Source organism: Bos grunniens, chromosome 29 (genome assembly GCF_055505025.1).
Source record: "Bos grunniens cultivar Pamir isolate PY7600 chromosome 29, Bosgru_T2T1.0, whole genome shotgun sequence".
Classification (NCBI taxonomy): domain Eukaryota; kingdom Metazoa; phylum Chordata; class Mammalia; order Artiodactyla; family Bovidae; genus Bos; species Bos grunniens.
In genome coordinates, this window is record NC_141193.1 from 5,824,643 (window position 1) to 5,844,481 (window position 19,839).

The 19,839-nt window shown below is 60.4% G+C and overlaps 2 protein-coding genes and 1 long non-coding RNA gene across 16 annotated transcripts; 1 reads left to right on the forward strand and 2 right to left on the reverse strand.

The window, feature by feature from the left end:
- Window positions 1-52: 52 nt before the first annotated feature.
- Window positions 53-6,314, reverse strand: RPS6KB2 (ribosomal protein S6 kinase B2). 8 transcript variants are annotated; one of them, XR_015158028.1, is made up of 15 exons: window positions 6,153-6,314; window positions 5,767-5,807; window positions 5,547-5,667; window positions 5,063-5,131; window positions 3,973-4,120; window positions 2,874-2,931; window positions 2,679-2,779; window positions 2,511-2,601; window positions 2,358-2,426; window positions 2,113-2,220; window positions 1,385-1,447; window positions 1,171-1,248; window positions 917-1,021; window positions 707-819; window positions 53-473 (listed from the first exon to the last, which is right to left on the reverse strand). XR_015158028.1 is itself a non-coding variant. In XM_086385408.1 (15 exons), exons 1-15 carry the CDS (start codon window positions 6,228-6,230, stop codon window positions 284-286), a joined length of 1,455 nt encoding a protein of 484 aa, XP_086241534.1. In that variant the 5' UTR covers window positions 6,231-6,314; the 3' UTR covers window positions 53-283. The 8 variants fall into 8 exon arrangements, 5 of the variants coding, with proteins under 5 accessions (XP_086241534.1, XP_086241533.1, XP_086241538.1 ...); XR_015158027.1 differs by having other exon boundaries at window positions 917-1,024; XM_086385408.1 differs by having other exon boundaries at window positions 2,336-2,426.
- A 1,410-nt stretch (window positions 6,315-7,724) lies between these two features.
- CARNS1 (carnosine synthase 1) lies at window positions 7,725-16,748 on the reverse strand. Of its 7 annotated transcripts, none has more exons than XM_086385401.1 (11): window positions 16,687-16,748; window positions 16,452-16,541; window positions 16,209-16,246; window positions 14,642-14,915; window positions 13,766-13,855; window positions 13,017-13,504; window positions 12,672-12,846; window positions 12,501-12,586; window positions 11,542-11,773; window positions 11,154-11,434; window positions 7,725-10,092 (listed from the first exon to the last, which is right to left on the reverse strand). In XM_086385401.1, the coding sequence occupies exons 2-11, from the start codon at window positions 16,453-16,455 to the stop codon at window positions 8,866-8,868; spliced, it is 2,895 nt and encodes a 964-aa protein (XP_086241527.1). In that variant the 5' UTR covers window positions 16,456-16,541; window positions 16,687-16,748; the 3' UTR covers window positions 7,725-8,865. The 7 variants fall into 7 exon arrangements, with proteins under 7 accessions (XP_086241527.1, XP_086241529.1, XP_086241526.1 ...); XM_086385403.1 differs by having other exon boundaries at window positions 16,441-16,541; XM_086385400.1 differs by having other exon boundaries at window positions 16,452-16,545.
- On the forward strand, window positions 12,736-15,310 carry LOC147341789 (uncharacterized). Its single transcript, XR_015158037.1, has 2 exons — window positions 12,736-12,860; window positions 14,268-15,310. It is a non-coding gene; the product is annotated as an uncharacterized LOC147341789 (long non-coding RNA).
- Window positions 16,749-19,839: the final 3,091 nt, after the last annotated feature.

Genomic DNA, 19,839 nt, shown 5'->3' on the forward strand with positions numbered 1-19,839 from the left:
GATTCGTCCGGGCACCACCTCTGCCCTGGAAGCCAAGGAAGAGCCAGGTCAGTGCCATGATTCAATCCTTTTAATTCTCCAAGGGCATGGCTCAACTGCAGGAGGCCAGGTGGGTGCCCCCTCAACTGGCAGCCATAGCCTACAGCCCTTGGTGGTCATGATTCCGGGGTATGGCCACCCCAATAGAGACTGACTCACACCTGTCACTCCTGCACCCCTAGGCACGGCTCCAGGTCTCTGGAACTGGCCTAGGGTCCTGCCGCCCGTATCCCCACCCATACTCTTAGCGCCCAGGGCGCCCGCGGCCCCTCTTGGACTTCTTGGTCCCCGAGGGGGGTCGGATGGGGAGAGGGGCAGTGCTCGAGGGCGGTGGTGGTGGCGGCGGTGGCAGCAGAGGAGGTAGTGGGGGCTCCACGAGCTCCTGTGGGCCAGGGCTGGGCCGGAACCCCTCGAAGGGCGAGAACTTCAGGGGGCTGCAGGGGAAATCGAAGCCAAATCAGCATCTTCTTGGCCCGGGCCAGGAGGGGTGACTCTCCCCCTTCCCCGTCCCCATGCCTGGGGCTCAGGCCCTGTGGTCACGTGCCCACCCACAGGAGTCCCCACAGTAGATGGAGAAGCGGAGGCTGAGGCTGGTCACGAGACGGCCAGGGCAGCCCCAGGGTTGGCGGCAGAGCCACAGCTGGAGCCGGCCGCGCCCCCACGGTACCTGACAGGGGTCCGGGGGCTGCTGTTGAGGCGCCTGGGCGAGCGCAGCTTGGGCTGGAAGGAGAAGGCCTCCTTGATGCTATCCAGGACGGAGGGCGCCACGTACGTGAAGCCCTGGGGGCAGAGACCGAGCGACACTCGGGGTCAGCGGCTCCTTGGCCACGGCCCCGGCCCCGGCCCCAGCCCCCACCCCTCAGGCCCACGACCTCACCAGGAAGGCCTGGTTGGCACTCTCACTGAGCGTCGTGTCGTCTGGACTGTCCACCGGCGTCTGCTTCGTGAAGTGGGAGTCAAACTGGCTCACGTCCTCCTCCGACTGCTGTGGGCGCCCGGGAGGGAGGATCAGAGGCGTCCAGGAAGGGGCCCCCGGGGCCCCCACCCGCCCCCCACCCACTCCACAACCAGTCCCACCAGCCCCGCACCCACCCCCCCACCTGCCCCTTGGCCAGCGAGGCCTCCACTCACCAGGGAAGGCCGGAAAGGGGGGTCCACACGGCGGACCAGGAGGTCATCCCAATTAACGTGCCGGAAGAAGGGGTGCCTCTGTGAATAGAGTGCCCAGCAACATGCCAACATGTCAAACCCTGGCTCCCTTAAAAACACCCTCTGCCCTGAGGCCCCGCCCACTGAGCATCCAGGCACCCTGGGAGCTCAGCCTGCCCCCTCACGATGGTTTCACCTGCACATCAGCAGCATCCCCGGGGCCCCCTCCAATCCGCTGGTTAGGATTCCGCTTCAGGAACTGCAGGACAAGGGCAGAGGGTCAGGTCTCAGGCAGAGTTACAGACCGAGCGTTCAGAAAGGGGGTGGGGAACAGTGACACGGGGGTTGTAGGTTGTGGTGGGAGCTCTGGAGTGTGGTCTCCCCCTGCTGACACCCTCAGGATTTCCAAGGTTTGGTCCAAAGGTACCCCCTTCTCCACGAAGCCTTTGCAAAGGTCTCTGGTTGCTGGCATTGCCCCAAGGGGAAATTCATGGGAGTGCAACTTGCAATCTGGATGGGGTGCCTGCCCTCCCAACCTCGATCCCCAAGGATCGCCTTTTTGAGGAGAGCAGCGAGTCTCACTGATTAGGACTCGGGCATGGCAACCCACTCCAGTGTTCTTGCCTGGAGAATCCCACGGACAGAGGAGCCTGGCAGGCTACAGTCTATGGGGTCGCAAAGAGTTGGACACGACCAAAGCGACTTAGCACGCAGGCGCAGAGACTTGTCCAGGGTCGGCAGCTGGTCTGCATCACAGCTGACGTCTCGGACCCCATAGCAAGTGCTCTCTCCCCAAACATACAGTGTTTGGTGTGTGTGTCAGCGGGGTGGGGGGTCCAGCAACCCCGACCCAGGGGGGTTCAGGCACACATGCAGGGCCTGGGAGAGAAGACGGGGCAGGACCGAGTGCAAGAGGGAACCCACCTTTTTGACAAGATCCCGGGCATCCGGGGTGAGGTAGGGGGGCAGCTCCAGCTTCCCTCTGATGATCTTGTCCATGGTTTTCTTCCGGTTCTCTGCAGTGAAGGGCGGCTGGAGAAGGCAGAGGGTGAGAGGCGCCTTGCAGGCCGCCCACGGGCCACCCCTGCCCCGGAAGGGGCCCCTCCTCCCGCCCTGACACCCGCCCTCCCGAGGAGGCTGGACTTGCCGATCCAGTGAGCATGTCGTACATCAGGGCCCCCAAGCTCCACCAGTCCACCGCCCGGTTGTGGCCACTGCGCACCAGAATCTCAGGGGCCCTGGGGGCCAGGTGGAACCGCCAGTCAGACCAAGCCCTGCCTGACTGTGCTGTCCGTCCCTGGGCCCAGCCGGCTGCCACTTACATGTACTCGATGGTGCCGCAGAAGGTGTGGGTCACGGCGCCCTCGTGGATCGACTCCTTGCAGAGGCCAAAGTCCGTCAGTTTGATGTGGCCTGAGGGAGAATGCTAGAGGGTCAGGGCCCAGCCCCCCTGCCCTCCACTGGGCTCAGCCCTCCCCACATGGGCGCACCCTGGCTGCTGAGCATGATGTTTTCAGGTTTGAGGTCCCGGTAGATGATGCCTTGGGAGTGGAGATGGCCCAGGGCCAGTGTGATCTCCGACAGGTAGAAACTGCAGGGACAGGACAGAGTGAAGGCCAGGGTGGGGCTGGAGCCAGGCCCAGGCCCTGGACCCACTCAGGAGGGAGGCAAGAGGTAACACCCACCAGGCCGTGTCTTCTAGGAAGATGCCTTCTCGCTCCAGGTGCGTGAAAAGCTCACCACCTGTGACACAAACACGTTAGCAGCTGCGTGCCGGGACCAAGCTCCTCTGCTCGCCGAGTCTCGGTTTGTTCTCGGGGAGAGTGGGGCTCAGAATTCCCGCCCTACCTGCCTCCCAGAGCTGCCGTGGGGATTCAATTCAATTCAGCAAACATCTACCGACGCCTACTCGGTGCCCGGCCCTGTGTGGGGTGAAGCTGGGGACAGAGATGAAGAGACCCAGCCACGGCCCTCAGGATGCTCAGTCTAATGGGGAGACGGATGCACATGGACGCTCGGATACGCCAGCCCGAGGCTACAGCTCCGAGAGCCTAACCCCAAAACCTGCACAGAGGGGACAGGCGGACACAATCCACCCCCACATGAGCGGACAGAGAAAGTCCATGGCAGCGGTGAGACTTAAGGGCATGCAGAGATGGCATGCAGGGGATGAAGCCCCCGGGGTTCGTGGGTACAGCTGGGGTCAGCAGGAAGAACAGGCCCAGATCACGTCCTGGTGAGCAGGAGACACCGGGCCCAAGGAGACCATCCAGGCAGGTACGGGGAGGCATGGAGCTCTGAGCAGGAGGGCGGGGACAATCCCGTGCTGACCCTGGGAGTTCATGGAGGAGACACTAGGAAGGGAGTGAGCTGGAGCCTTCGAGGCTAGTGAAGAAAGTGCTGGGACTCCTCCCCTCCCCCCGAGGGCAGAGAGGACGGAGAGAATAAGCCACCTGGACTGGGGTCTAACTGGATGCAGGGAACGCAGGACAGAGGACCGGGATGTGACGGAGTCGCAGTGGAAACGGACAGAACAACCCTCTGGACGTCTCTACCAACTCCCACCATTCCCATCCACCCCCACACAGGGGAGGAACACAAGAGGCGCTGGACAGACGTTTGCTGAATGAATGAATGTATGCACGCATGAACGGATGGATGGAGGGATGGATGAGGTGGGGCCCCCGCCGTTCTGCTCCCTACACCTCTCCCAGCTCCCCCACCAGAGCTCCCTGCGCTGGTTCCCTGGCCTTGCCTGCCCCCCGGCTGCGTCCCCGTTCGTACCGCTGAGGCACTCGAGGATGAGGTACAGTTTGCCGCCAGTCTGGAAGGCATAGGCCAGTTCCACAATGAAGGGGTGCTTCACCGACTCCAGAATGTTCCGCTCGGCCCGCGTGTGTGCCGTGTCCTTGGCGTTGCGCACAATTTTGGCCTGCAGAGGCAGCGATGGGTTAGAAGGTATGTGCCCAGGACTCCCTCAGCCCCCCTGCAGTCATGACCCTTCCTGGCCAGCCTCTATCACTCCGCTATATTTCTCCGCAGTCTACTGCTATCAGTGACCATCCTTTCCAGGGATGGGCTTATTATCCCAGTAGCATGGCTATCTGATGTGAAGAGCCAACTCACTGGAAAAGACCCTGATGCTCAAAAGAGTTTGAGCAGACTCCGGGAGATAGTGGAAGACAGAGGAGCTTGGTGTGCTGCAGTCCATGGGGTCACAAAGAGTCAGACATGACTTCAGTTCAGTTCAGTTGCTCAGTCGTGTCCGACTCTTTGCAACCCCATGGACTGCAGCATGCCAGGCTTCCCTGTCCATCACCTACTCCTGGAGCTTGCTCAAACTCATGTCCATCGAGTCGGTGATGCCACCCAACCATCTTATCCTCTGTTGTCCCCTTCTCCTCCTGCTTTCAATCTTTCCCAGCATCAGGGTCTTTTCCAATGAGTCAGTTCTTCACAGAAGCAGAACCCATACAGACACGACTTATCGACTGAACAACAACATGGTGTTCCTCAACCTCCGCTCTCATGGTGTTTGGGGCAGACGATTCTTTGTGGTGGGGGGCTATCTTTGCACTGCAGGGTCTTTAGCAGAATCCCTGGCCTCAACCCGCTGGGTACCAGTAGCAGCCCCCCTCTAGTCATGACTCAAAAATGTACACAGACACTGCTAAATGATCCCTGGGAGGCAACAGGGTCCACAGTTGAGAAGTACAGCAAAACAACATAATCGAAACTGATGATAAACAAGCAAATGTTCAAGACAGTGACCATCTTCTCTCGCACATTCACTCCTGTCCCCAAAAAGCCCGGCATAGTGCACTGGGAATGGCAGTCACTCAGTGATGAGCTGTTGGAAAAATGAATGACTCACCTTCCTCAGGACTTTCATGGCATATATTTTGCCCAGATTGCTGCCCTGTACCTTTCGCACCTGGAACACCTGTAGGGCAGGGGAGACAGGATCAACCTCCCATTCCATCCCTATCTTCAAAAAGCTCCACCCTGAAGCTCTGGTACTGGGACCAAGAAGCCTAGGCCCACCCAGGGGTGGGGTAGTAAAGAGTTCAAGTCTAATTCTGAGAGGATTTGCTCTTTCTTCCTTCCCTCTGAGTTCAATCAGAGGCTCCGCTGATTTACAAGTCTAATTTCATTTTATTTTTTAAATTTTTTGGCAGCTCCACAGGTGGGATCTTAGTTCCCTGGCCAGGGATCGAACCTGCACCCCTGTACTGGAAGTGCAGAGTCTTAATCATTGGACTGCCAGGGTAGTCCCTACAAGTCTAATTAGTTCTGAGATGCTTTGATGCAGCAAAACTGAGGCTATGAGGCCAGTCAGGAAGGAGGAGAGCCAGTACCTTGCCATAGTTCCCCTTGCCCAGCACACGCAGCAGCTCAAAGCAGTGGGGACCGATGCGCTCGGGGCCCGGGTTCACACTGCTCTCAGTCAGCTCCACCTCCTCATAGTGTCCCACAGGCCTGCGGACACAGGAGGTTAATGGGGGCAATGCGCTCCTGCGCTCCTCAGGTCCCCTTCCCCAGCCCATTCCCTCCTCCCCCAACACGACCCTCACTCACTCCAGGCCAGCCGCCCTCAACTCCGCGAGGGGACACGCGTCCTGTGAGAAACCGAGGGGTAAGAGCCAAGGGAGGTGCCAGGCTCCCTCTCCCCAAAGCTGGACTGCTTAGCCCAGAAGAGAGGGTCAGGAATGGGAGCTGGTAGGCGATGGACCAGGACTGGGGAGGAGAGGCGAGGGCAGAATAGGGAGACGCAGGGGAAGGGCTGGGAGCGTGCAGGATAGATCGCGGTGTGGAGAGGGTCAGATCTTAACAGTGGCTGGGATCTGAGACAAACCAGCGTCTGCGGGACCCGAGCCCTCTCTGCCAGGGGGTGCCCGGGCGATCCCATCGCCTGGACGACGGGATCGAGCCGGGATCAAGCGGCGCCCGGGCGGACCACTCACCGCGGGGCTGAGCTCTGGCTCGCCCTCGCCTTCGCTGCCTTCCTCTGTCTCCAGGTCCAGGTCAAACACCGCCGCCATGGCTGCGCCGGCCCAGCGGGCCCACCGGCGAGTACCCCGCTGCGCTCTGACTGACAGGCCGGGAGCCCGGGGCCTTACGTCATCACTCCGCGACAGCCTCGCGCACCTATGACACAAGAGATTCCCCCGCCCTCGAGTCGGCGGCGGGAGTAAGGCATCTTGGGAATGGTAGTTCCAGAGTGCTTAGGTGCCGAATCCAGCCGGACCCAGGCTTCGGCCGGCCGCTCAGTCTTCCCAACGCAGCTCCCCGGGGGCGGCACCGGACAAGAGCCTCCTGGAAGGCGACTGTTTTGGTTCTGGGGCGAGTTTGAGCATGGATGGGACATAGTCGAAAGTGAATGCAGGTTTGAGAGTAAACACAATTCCCAGCCCCGTTGGAGCCCTGCGCTGCCGGGTTGTCTGGGTGGCGGCGAGAGGCAGGTACAGTATCTCAGTTCGACGCTGAAAGGGAGCCGGCGGCTGCAACACGGCTTCCCTAATGTGCCTCTCAGCTGGAAGACTTGAAAGTCAGAGCATTTACTGCTCCGTATTCAACTCACTGCTGGGTTTTGTTGCCAGTGAAAGTGTTAGTCGCTCAGTTCTGTCCAGCTCTTTGCAAGCCAACGGGACTGTAGCCCACCAGGTCCCTCTGTGCATGGAATTCTCCAGGCAAGGATACTGAAGTGGGTTGCATGCCCTCCTCCAGGTGATCTTCCCGATCCAGGGATTGAACCTGAGTCTCCCACACTGCAGGCAGATTCTTTACTGAGCCACAGGTTCCTCCCCAAAAGGATTCATTCCTTCAAGTCTCATCAACCCACCCATAAATACAGGCTTGGGCTGTGCGTCAGGCACAAGAACTTGTATTTGGCAACACTACAATAACGAACATGCCAAACAAGGCCTGTCAGTTTAGAAGTGGGCACAGATGCTGGATGGGGCTTTGGGGGTGTGAGTTGGGCCAGACCAGACCTTGGATGATTTCCAACAGTTTGGAAGCTGTCTGGATGTGCATTCCAGTTGGACCGTGGGGGCTATATATGAACTCAAATGGACAGAATTCAGAGTCTCCAGCCTGGAGAAGGGTTATCTGGTTGGGGTTGGCCCTTGCTGTAATTCCATCTTCAGGAAACCCTCAGGTTTGGGTCCTGGTGTGGGTGCCCTTGGCACGCCCCTTGCCAATGGTGAACCCAGAGGTCTGACAGTGTAGTAGTTTATCCTTCCCTGGTGGCTCAGACAGTAAAGAATCTGTCTGCAAAGCAGGAGACCCAGGTTCAATCCTCTGGGTTGGGAAGATCCCCTGGAGAAGGAAATGGCAACCCACTCCAGTAGTCTTGCCTGGAGAATTCCATGGACAGAGGAGCCTGGCAGGCTACTGAGCGACTAGCACTTTCACTTTTTAGATGCAACAGGTAGCCCTTAACTACCTCTCCTTCCCCCTCCCACATCCCCTGTCTACCTACGCTTGAGAAGTGTTGTCCAAGTGGCAAGAACCTGGCCCAGACTCTGCACATGTCACTAGTCCATAAGCCTTTATTCGGAGAGGGATGCCTGTGGAGCTGTCCACAGCTCCTGTGCTGCACGGAGAAAGAGTCCTTAGAGCAGCCTCCCCTGAATGAGGACAGGAGTGTCGTCTCCTCTGCCAATGCAAGTTAAGTGTGCCTGAGGCCAAAGCACCAGAGCTAGGTGGATAAGGTGCAGAGTGCATGGAGGGGTGTTCACCTGTCTCAGGACCACATGTGAATGAAGGTAAGGAGGTGTCAGGACCACATGTGAATGAGGGTAAGGAGGTGGGTGGGGCCCAGAAGCTGAGTGGGCGGGTGAAGTGAAGTGAAGTGAAGTCGCTCAGTCCTGTCCAACTCTTTGCGACCCCATGGACTGTAGCCTACCAGGCTCCCTGGTCCATGGGTCCATGGGAGTGGGTGGGTAGGGCTCAGTAAAAGTGGAAATCTGGATGTGCATCTTGTCCTCAACCTTTCAATCACAGTGGCAAGACACTGAAGCAGTGGCTGCTCCTCTCTGAGCCTGTTTCCTTATCTGTGAATGGAGCAATAGTGTCTGCCTGGAGGGGAGATGGTTACTGCTGACCCCAGGCCACCTGCTTCTACTGCTCAGGCCAAATGAGGCAGACGGGGCACTGCCGAAAGTTGTCAGCAGGCTCTAGAACTATCTGGAATTTGTTAAATGAGGGAGTGAGAGTAGGAGGATGAGGGGTTTAGTCTCAGGTTTTCTTGGGATTTGTTCAAGGCTCTCTTCTATAGGCAGCAGGAAGAGAAACAGACCTGGGGGGTGGGGGGAAGGATGGGCTGGGTTCGGGCCTACTCCCACTAACCTGGGGGCAGGGGGTGTGTGTGTCTGTGTGTACAGGTGCTGCTTCTCCATGGCTAGAGTCCTGGGCAGCTGTGGGGCTGGACGGAGGCCTTCGAGAGGGCAAGAAGGCCCTGCAGCGGCTCACCAGATACTTTCTTTTGTTGCCCTCAAGTCCAGGAGGCCTTGGTGTCGAAAGAGCCCTGGGCTCTGGAAAGACCTGGGGCCTTGGAGTGGACCAGCCCAGGGTGGGGCGGGGCTGTGGGAAGAGAAGCAGGGAGAGCTCCAGGGAGCAGAGGGTACCACAGCGCCCCCTCCAGCACTTTCCCCCTGCCCTCTGGCCCCAGCGCTATTTGAAGTGGGACAAGAAGTAGGCAACGGGGTAGTGGGGCCCGTCAATGCCCAGGCCCTGGCAGAGGCCCAGCAGGCGGTGACGGGCCTCGGCTGGGCTGGACCCAGCACAGGCCACACTGCAGTAGGGCTCCTCGTATTCACCAGGGACCAGGGCCTCCTCCAGCAGATTGAGGCGCAGCAGGCCCTGGTCGTGAAGAGCCTGCAGGGTCTCGGGGCTGGCGGTGGAACTCAGTGCCTGCAGGTGCTGGGACACCAGGCACATGACACCCACCAGGTGGCCCCGGGCACGGGGGTGGGCTGGCAGGGCAGGTCGCAGGCCACAGGCCACCATAGCTGCAGCCAGCAGCAGGTCCACACCATAAAGCTCCAGGATCCAGTCTCGCAGGTAGAAGCCGCCCATGCGGGGGTTGATCTCAATGAGCCGCGGCCCAGCCCCGGTCAGCTTGAGCTCCACGTTGAAGACCCCATCCAGCAGCCCGCAGCCCAGGCAACAGCGGAAGGCGGCCTGCACCAGCTGCGCCTCCTGCTCCGGGGCCAGCCCAGTGGGCATGCAGGCTGCGGTCTCAGTGAAGCCAGGCAGCCGCGTGGGGCCATTGTCAGAGACGAAGGCAGCCAGCAGCCGCCCGCCGAACAACACCAGATCCACATCATGTTCCGTGCCCTCGATGAACTCCATCAGCAGCATAGCATTGCCCCAGCCCAGCCCAATGCCCGGGTGGTCAGCCTCGCCCTGCAAGTCTCGGGCGATCCGGGAAAAGTGCTCACGGCACTGCGAGGCATTCTTCACCAGCCGCACACCCACCGCGCCGGCCCCGAACTCCAGCTTCATGACGCCTGGTAGGGGCACCTGGTGGACAGCCCTGTCCACATCGGCCTCACTCTCCAGTGGACAGCAGGGCACAGCATAGAGGGAGGGCGCAGGCCAGGGTGGGCCACGGCGGCACAACAGGTGCAGCTGGGTGCGGCTCTTCTGCTTGGCCAGGCGCATGGCGGCCGGCGGGTTGCAAGGCAGGCCCAACTCCTGGCAGAGCAAAGCTGTGAGCACCAGGCAGTCATCCCAGTAGGAAAAGCAGCCATCGAGCTGCAGGCCGCGTGCCCGCACCAGCTCCGCCAGCACCCGGGCGTTCTCCTCATCCCGCCGGTGCTCTGTGACGTCGAAGTGGATGAAGGTCTGCACCAGCTGGGACGCAAAGTGGTTGGGGTCTGACTCCACCAGGTGTAGCTGCAGAAAGCACAGGATGGCGACAAGCCGAGATCAGCTTGTGTGGGGCACTGGGCAGTGGGATGGCGCCTGGAATACAGTCCTAGCCCTTGGGGGAGAAGGGTTCACTAGCGCTAGGCGCTCAACGCGTGTTGATTGAGTGAAAAGTGCAGAGGTGAGACACCTAATGCAGCCCAGAGGGGAGGGAAGGCAACCTAGAGGAGCCAGTGCTTAAACTGGGAGCTGAGTAAGATTTGCTGAGTGCTTAGTCGCTCAGTCGTGTCTGACTCTGCGACCCCATGGACTGTAGCCTGCCAGGCTCTTCTGCCCCTGGGATTCTCCAGGCAAGAACACTGGAGTGGGTTGCCATGCCCTCCTCCAGGGGATCTTCCCAGCCCAAGGATCGAATCCAGGCCTCCCACATTGCAGATGGATTCTTTACCGTCTGAGCCTCCAGGGAAGCCTGATAAGATTTAGCCAGAGGAAAGATAGTTGCAGGAGGGAGGTGGGTGGGGGGAGTGATCTAGGTGGGTGAGGGTGTCAGAAAGGGTTGGTTGACTCCTACTGGCAGGCACAGTCTGGCCTGGGTTTGTAGGGAAACCAACAGGGTTAGGGCTTGGGACTGGTGGCCCGAGGGGGGGCCTTTTACTCTCGGCGGGAACAAAATTCAGCTAGGGGCCAAAAAAAAGAATTGAGACTTCTAACCTGGGCGGGGCGATAGGCCCTGCCCCTACGCTGAGGCTCTGTGCTAAATCGGTTCAGTCGTGTCCGACTCTCCGCGACCCTATGGACCGTAGCCTGCCAGGTTCCTCTGTCTATGGGGGTTGTCCAGGCAAGAATAGTGGAGTGGGTACAGTGCCCTCCTCCAGCGGACCTTCCCGAACCAGGGATGGGGACCTTCCCGACCCAGGGATCGGAACCCTGGTTTCTTAACATCTCTTGCTTTGGCAGGCGGGTTCTTTAAGCACTAGCTCCACCTGGGAAGCCCAAGCTGGACCGCCCCCTCACAGGCCCCGCCCCCAGGCCAACACCTCCCGGGCCCCGCCTTCACCACGCCCACCGGGACTCAAAGCTCCGCCCACCTTGAGCCCGTAGTCGCGCGCCGCCTCCCACACGAACTTCTTGCTGACGCCGCCGGCGCCGAGCAGCAGCAGCTGCTTTCCCTCCATGAGGCAGCGCGCCGAGCGCCGCAGCATCGTCTCCACCAGCGGCGCGGCCGCCGCCTCCTCGGCCGCCAGGCCTGGGCGCTGCGCGGCCCACAGCCCCTCGAGCGCGCCGCACGCTTCCAGACACAGGCCTCCGTTCAACTCCAGGGCCACGGGGGTCAGCGCACGACCGGCCACCGTCAGGGCGAAGTCCACCCCTGGGCCGGGCAGAGGGGCGCGCGGGCTCAGTGCAGGCCGCCTTCGGGCCTCCGGGGGATCCCCCCCGACCTCCGCCCGTCCTCATCCCCAGAGGTCCCGCACTCACCGAGGAAGTCAGTGCGGACCTGGCGTCCGCCTCGCTGCTCAGCGCTCAGGCCGGCCTCCAGGGTCAGCACGGCGGCTAGCGCGGCCTCGGCCGCCGCCTTGACGCGCTGCCGCACGATTGCCACCTGCGAGGCCTCCGCCAGGCCGCACTGGGCCAGCGCCGCCTCCAGGGTCCGGGGCAAGGAGCTCTGGTGTCGCAGAGGCCGGTCCCCACGGCCCACGCTGCATACCACCTGCGCAGGGAGGCGACTCAGGGGGCTGGTCCCTCCCAAGACCATCCCCGGCCCCCAGCACACCTCCCGCATGCCACGATCCCGGCCACACTCCTCCCTGGACATTGAACAAGTCCTGTCCTCTGGTGTGACTTAGACTGCACAAACCACCCTCCCCTGTCACTGCTCATCTGGTCCCCTGCGGGGATTCTTTCCAGGCGTCCAGGCCCAGCTAGGGGTCTCTGTTATCTAAGGGTGCCAAGTATGCTTGCTTCTAGGTCCTCAGCTCCTGTGCTAGCATGGTGGCGGGGGGTGGTGCTGTGCCAGCCTGGTGGGCCCAACCCTAGAGCTCCCTGAGGGCAAGGCTGAATCTCTCCTCATTTTGGCCCAGAGCTGTGTACCTAGGTGGATCCCTAAGCCTCCCTGAACTCCCCAGCTTGGAGACCCCTCCTAAAGTGTATTGGGCACCCTGGGTCAGTCTCTTCTGTGGGCAAGAGCTCCGGTGGAAGAGGATTCAGCCCTGGGCCCTGGTAGCCAGCATGGCACACGAGGTAGGGCTCCTGTTGTGGGAGGGGTACCTAATGGGCGGGAGAGGAGAGAAGGGTGTCAGACCAGGAGGCCTTCCAGAGGCAACCAAAATCCCCACCCCCGAGATTTTGTCCTCCCTGTCCAGGGGTCCTCAGAAGCTCAGTGGAAATAAGCTGGGGTGCGGCAGCAAGACCGTGACCTGAATCTGAGCCAGGCTCACCTTGCTCAGCAGGGGCCTGTCACCCTGTGTCCGACACACCACCGCACAGATCCGCAGGGCCAGCTCAGGGCCGGGGGGAGGGCTGCCTGGGGAGAGGCGGTGAGGCCTGAGCACAGAGCAGCCGGGAAGCCGAGCCAAGCTCCACCCTGGGCTGGCCCAGGCGGCCCTCACCTGCGAAGGGGAGCCGGGCAGGTGGGCAGACAGCCTCCACCAAGACACTCTCCTCCTCTTCCAGTTTCTCCAGCAACGCCAGCACTGTGTCCACCACTGGGCCCTGCTCAGCTCGTGGATACAGACGCAAGGCCTGCCGCCCCCGCCAGCGCCAGCCACTGAGCTTCACGGCCACCTGCAACAAGGAGGGTAAGGCGGCCGCCTCACTACCCAGGCCTCTACAGGGTGGGACACTCATACCATAGGGGCTCAAAGCTGGGGACGGCTTCCCAGCATGACCTGTAACCATCCAGGGGGTCCCCTCCCTCTGGCATCTGCACAGGCTCAGGGGCAGGAGCCGGTTACCTGCAGGGCATCACCCAGGGCCTCGGAATGCAGAAAGGCCCCCACTTCCTCCTTCACCAGTGTCTCCTGGCCCTCTTTGCCATTCAGCTCCACCAGCCGTAGTCCCGGGCTGGCATCCCCTCCCCGCAGCGGTGCTGGTGGCTTGTAGGTGAAAGCCAGGGTAGCTGGCACGGCCACGTTGCCCTGCTGAGCCAGCAGCCGCCTCGTCAGCAGCCGGTCCTCCAGCAGCCGGGCCAGCTCGGCTGAGGCTCCGGTGGGGCAGGTCAGGTCGCGGGCGAGCTCAGCCGCCTCTCGACCCCAGCCAGGCCCCAGCCCCAGGCCAGCCAGGAAGTAGGTGGCCCGACGAGGGGGAACAAAGTCATCCAGGAATGTCAGGCCCCCTGGGTGGAAGCTCACGGCCTTGGAGACCAGCAGGGCTGCCTCACCCGGCTGCCCTGGGGCTGGCACCTTTGTCAGCCAAGCGGGGGACAGGCAAAGGAGCATGTTTCCTGTGGGCAGAGAGAGGAGGGTTGCTGGCCAGGGAAGGCTTGATGCCCCCATGCCCTCCACCTCCCGCCTGGGCCCCTGGGTCATAGGGGGCAGCTGCTCCCAGAACCCACCCCCCCCCGACCCCGCCTCCGGAGCAGGGCAGCTGGTCCAGTGGAATGCAGGCTGTTGCCAGGGTCGGCGGGTATTTTGGGATGTGGCCGGGCCAGGGCAGGGCTGCCCTTTCCGTAGGAGGGGGTGGGGGAACTTGGGCACGCACTCACCCGGGCTCTGGACCCCAGCCTCCAGCAGCACGGACAGAAAGGTGCTAGGGGACCCCAGAATGCACAAGGTCACCTCCGCCCCAGGGCAGCCTTGAGAGAGAAGAAAATGACGCCAAGCTCACCAGGGGCTCCCCTTGCTGTCTTTCTGCCCGCCTTTCCCTGCCCCCATGGCCCTGGCCTCACCCTTGGGCCCCCCAGGTCCTTCCCAGTTATCGGATGAGAACAGTAAAGGGGACAGAGGAGGCTGGAGAGGGAAGGGGAGGCTGCCTGCCCACCCCCGCTCTGTGAGGTTGCCCCCTTCTCTCCACAGCTGGTCCGCAAGACACCGGAGCTTGGGTGCCTGGAGACCTGGGCTCTCGCCTGAGCTCTGCCACTTTCTGTGCAACCCTTGGTCCCTGTGCAGCGGGGTGAGGAGTCGCTGAACCCAGTTTCCCAGTCTGTTACACTGAGACCAAGTCTGTGATGTTCACCTATTCTAACTGTAAAGTCTCTGTCCACACAGACTCTTCTGTGGCTGCCTGATACAGAAAACAGACAAAGCAAGGGAGAAGTCCTGGGTCCCAACTGCTAGCTGCCTCCACGGCAACTCCCGAGACACTTCGACAGAAGCGCTGGCTCCACTGAACATGGATTGCAAATCCCAGGGCTGGATCTTCTGGGGGTGGGAGGGAAGCCTTGATCTCTGACTTGACTGGTGCCAACTGCCCTTTGAAACGCCTGCCTGCTGGAGTTTGACTGACCTCACCTCCCTGGCTTCAGACCGAGCCCAAGCCTGGGGGGAAGGGGCTGACTTTAACAGAGATGGAAAGCAGGATGGGCTGAGGGTGCCCCCCTCCCCTCAGCGGTGCCCCCCACCTCCCTGGAGCCCTCGGGCACCTGTACGGGGCGCCTGGCTGCGGTCCTGGGTCTCCGGGAGGCCCGCTTGCTGCAGACAGCTCTGCAGAAGGCTGTAGTAGTGCACAGTCCAGGCCTGGGCGTCCGCCCCCTCGGAGGCGCCCTTGCAGTCCAGGCCCACGTCGTGGCACCAGGAGCCAGGGAAGCAGCCTGGGGGCGGCAGGCCAGAGCCCCCGCCCCACGGGCCCTCCTCTTCCTCCAAGTCCTTGGAGCCCAGGGGGCAGTCCCACTCGGGACCCAGCGGATCCAGGGAGAGCTGAGGGGGGCAGAAGTGGGGGGTCTTGGGCAGGCTGGGCAAGGGCCACATTAAGTCACCCAAGGGTCTAAGCCCCCCAGTCTCCTAACCTTGGGCAGACCCGGGCCTGGGAACCAAAGAGGATGGAGTTGGATTGGAGGGTGAAGGCCTGTCAGCAGGAACATGCAGGTGGGAACGCTCTGCAAACTGTATGTGCTGTGCTCCAAGGGGTGGGGGCAGAAGGCAACGCGCTGCTAGCAGGACCGCTGCCCTGTCATCCCACGCCCAGGTCTGCCGAGCTTAGTTCACAGGGGCAGAGGTTTTTGGCTGTTTTGTTTATCAGGGCAGCCCTGGCACACTGTCGTGCTGCTCAGTGTTTGATGACTGAAGAATAAATGAACGAATAGACCAAGCGATCACTCCTGGGCTGTTTTCTTCTCTCTGGCCTCAGTGACCCACAGACCATCATGGAGTTCTGCTGAGACCTAAATATGTAGATGAACCCGGCCCAGCGTCTTCCCCAAGTAGGCCTGAGGATCTGCTATACGGCTAGTCTTGGGTCAGGCACCAGTAAGGAAAAAGCTGGTGTCCTTCTTTTCAGATGTTCTGAGTCATGGAAATGCGCTCTTTGCATGAAATCTTATACCCTGCCCCTCTGAGGCTGGCTGACTCCTGACTCCTGCTCAGAGGCTCAGGGTGAACAGATGGGGACACAGGTGGGCCTGTCCTCCGGGGGAAAGGCTGGGCCTCCCCGGACAAGTCATGAGGTTTCCTTGGGCCTTGGGGTTGCCTGGTGCCCTCCCTGTCCACCCCCAGGGTCCTAATATGACCCAGAGAATCCCCTCGGTCATCGGGAGACAACCTGTTGCAGGCAGCCGGGAGGGCAGAGGTCTGGGCCTCCAACCTGGACTCGAATCCTGGTTTCCTGGTGCCAAATTCTGAGCCTCGGTGCCTCCTCTTAGAACTTGCATTCCCTGAGAGCCCACACTGGGTTTACTGCTGTGTCCCCAAACTTAGAATGGGGCAGGGCACACGGCAATAATGAACATGGCTGAATAAATGAATGCCAAAGGGCACTGAGAGTGCCCGCCTCCCGGGCCTGATGGGGGAGAGACGGAGTGCCTGGCACCTCAGCAGCTGCTTGTCCCATGGCGCATGGTGGGGAGTTGAGGGGTGTGCGTGCAGCTGGTCTCGGGTCTGAGCTGCCTGCACAGGCCATGCCAGGGCTAGGTTTTTAGTGCCCGCTGCTGCCCTCTGGGCCCTCCCTCTGGTTAGGGTCTCAGGCTTTGTGGGGAGGGAGGAGAGGAGACTCACCATCGTACAGGAGGAGAGGCTGAGACTGATGGGAGAGGCTAAGGGAGAGAGACAGAGGGGGAGTCAGGGCAGCCAGGGTCTCCACCCAGCCTGCAGCCCCTAAGACTCTGCGGGTGGAGAGGTGGCAGCCACCGTGCCTCTCCTGCCTGAGCTCCGAGGTGGCCAAGGCTGCCCCACCCCCACTTCAAGGAAACAGAGGGATTTCTGACGCCTGGACCCCAAGGGGGCGCACCCAGAGCTCACACATCCCAAGTCGCGCGCGGCAGCGCTGGGGGTCCTGGCACTCAGCCCTTCCAGCGGCGGGGCGCACCGGGTCCCCCGTGTGTGCACGCACTGTCTGGGAAAGGCGGGGTGGCGGGGTGCAGGTAGTATCGCGGGTCCCCCCGGGGGTCCGGGCGCTCAAGGTCCTGTCCCTGCAGCCCCTGCCCCGCAGCCCCCTCCCTGGCTCTCCCCGGGGCGCGGGCAGCAGCCGGGGTACCTGGAGCGCAGTCGCGGCTCTGCGGGGCCGTGCGGACCGGCGGGACTCAGCGGCGGAGGCACAGCGCCCGGCCCAGGCGGCGCCGCTTTATATAGAAGCGACCGGGGCATGCCCAGTGCCGGGCGGGGGCGGCGCGGGGCGCAGGGCCCGGGCCCCGCCGGCCTCGGGCCAGGGAACCCGCCCCACCCCTCCCGCCAAAACCTCCCACCCATCCCAACCTGGGCTCCTGGGGGGCGGGGGTGGGCGCGGCCGACCTGGTCAGAGGTAGGGCGCCTGGCAGGCCAGGGAAAGACAGAGTGTGTTGGGGGTCAGAGTGAGGTACTCCGCCCATGGCAAAGAGGAAGGAGGCGCGACATACGCAAAGGTGGGATCAAGCCTCAGGAGTCCCCCTGGAAATCCTTGAGCATCTACCCCCATAACCAGAGCCTGCCTGCTTTACTACTTTGTGCTCTCACCTACACCTCTGACTTTACGGGGGGCTGTCCCCCACCACCTCTTTTGGAGAAGGAATTAACTTAGAGCTCCAGTTAATAATACTTCCTGGGCGTGATAGGAGTGTTTCAACCTACAAACTCCTCTGAAGGTTCTCTAGCCTGCCTGACAGGCTTGTCCGGCCACATGTGATTGCTCACAGCCTCCCAACTTTAAACCTTCTAAAAACAGGTTCCTTAGAAAAGTTAGAAAACTATTAGTATAAGTATAATGGGCTGATTAGAAATTGTGTTGGTGAAGGGTTTTTCATTTGTTGAGCCAATGTTTGTTGCTAAGTCTCCACATCCCCTGCCCTTACACACATTAATGAATATATAGAAGAAATAAGTATTAACCTTTGATATTAATCACATTAGACCTTAGGCTAAGTATATTCTTTCCTTAACTAAAACCCACTACACCGTCACCCTATAGGAATGAAACTTTATTTGGGTGGTGTCTGTTTTAAGAATAATCACCCCTGGAGAAATAAGTGTCCTGGTTGACTGACTGTTGTCACAAGGAGAGGGTCATAAATTGTCAGCAGGCCCCCCTGGCCAGAAGATGATGTAACACCCCTAAGACCTCTGTATACATTTGTATGAAGCACCTGACTTTGATAAAAGTCAGGACTGCTGACCCCGCGTGACTTTTGCATAACATCTCAGTGTATAAAAGTAGACCATGGAAAATAAAGAATTGGGATCAGTTCCTCGAAATACTGGTCTCCCCATGTCGCTCTCTCACTCTGGTTGAGTCTCCATCTGGAGCGCGGAACCCGCCATGCTTACTAATTATGCCTGGGCTTCTAAGATCCGACCGGGGAGGCCTCAGTGTCTCCTCTCCTTCGGGAGAATGGAAGGACGCCTGCGGCCTACGTAAGTGGTGCAAACTTCTTGTCTTGAAGTTTTATTGGTCTCCCGCGTAGACCAAGCTACTCAGCCTCTTTTCTCCACTGAATTTTCCTACTGAGCTATCCTCATCCTATTACTCTTTATATCTTTGATAAAATATTTAAATAAATAGGTCGCCGACGCCGTCCCCGCTTCGAATACCCTGGATCAGCCGGGGCAGGACCCCGGCACGACCTGGTCAGAGGTAGGGTGCCTGGCAGGCCAGGGAAAGACAGAGTGACAGACAGGGGGACAGACAGGAGACATTTAGAGCCACAGTAAGTCGAAGAGAGAGCCAGGTTCTAACGGACAGCAAGCATCCGAGAGGGTCACAGGTTTAGGGGCTACAGTATAGACAGAGGACAGAGTGGGATAAATAGAGAGACCCACAGTGGAAGAGAGATGCAGAGAGGATAGAGGGGGAGGGAGGGGAGCGGAGGGAAAGTTGGCAGAGACTGGTACCAGGGCTTGCTCCCAGGGGTGGAGTGCCCAGGAGAGCTGGTGGGGCTCACAGTCTGGTGCCTCGCCCTTGGATGGAGTCCTGAACTCCCCAAGCACCACCAACCACAGCTGTCTGCCAAGGAGCACCCTGCCCCATAGCAGATGGCATGCCCAGAAAGGCTCTCTTGAACAAGGGTCCCTGTACATCCCCAGGGTCCCTCCTCACCTCTCCTGGACCTTCCAGAGTAGTGATCACTGGGTAAGATGGCCCCACGAGGGCAGTCACAGTTCTCTGGGACGCCCTCTGCCCTGGTGCGGGGGCAGAAGGGAAGGGGGGGCCAGGCTGGGAGTTCCCGTGGGTCTGAGCACAGGATAGGAAAGGGGGCATCTACACAATCTTCCCTGCCTATCAGCACTCAGGTCCGCTGGATACCCACAGTTATACCCACTATCTCCCCAAGACACACATCCTTACCCCCAGACACACCCGTCCAAACAGCCACAGAAGCACACCGCAAGAGTGTGGCTCACACTCACATGTTCACCCCCAGGAAACACACCCAGAGATTCACACCCTCTCCTCAGGTGTGTCCCCCTAGGTGAATTCCCCGCTCGATCCAGCTCCAGGACCTCGGCACCTCCCCTTTCATCTCCTCCTCCTGTGATACGTGTTTCTGCCTCCCAGGACTGGGTTGAAATGATCACAGCTCCCTGTGCTGGGTGCCCAGGACAGGGAGGCGATTGTTACAGGCCTTCCCCTGCAGACCCTCTCTCCAGAGACCCCCTGGTGGATCCCTAGAGCCTCCCGGGCTGGAGGGGAAGGACTGATGACCCCATGGCATTTGTGGGGGCAAAGACGGCTGCCTCAAGCCCTTTCTACAGCTATAGACAGAGCAGCCTGTGAGGACCACCCCCGACTACCAAAGCAGTAGGGGGAGAAGTGACTTATCTGGAGCCCCCACCCAGGTTTCCAGGGCTGCCCTGGGCCCCCTGCTCCAGATCTGCACTCTGCTCCTCTCTGTGGCTGGCCCAGGCTCCTGGAATGAGGCACGGCCACCCTAGAAGATCCATCCTCTCGCTGCGTGAGTACCCTGAGCTCCACGGAGATCCACAGAAGGGATGAGGGATGAGGGTATGGACATCACCAAAGAGCATGAGTGTTGACACTTAACACGTATTAAAAACCAAAATTCAGCAGCGCACATTTTAAAGATCTTGTCAGCTTTATCCAATGGGCTAACAGAAAGGAGCTCCAAGGAGCTGTACAAAATGAAAAACTTTTATAGGCAGAAGAGGGCAGACACAAAAGTTATACTTAGGCAAAAAAGTGGGTTGGTTATTGCAAGGT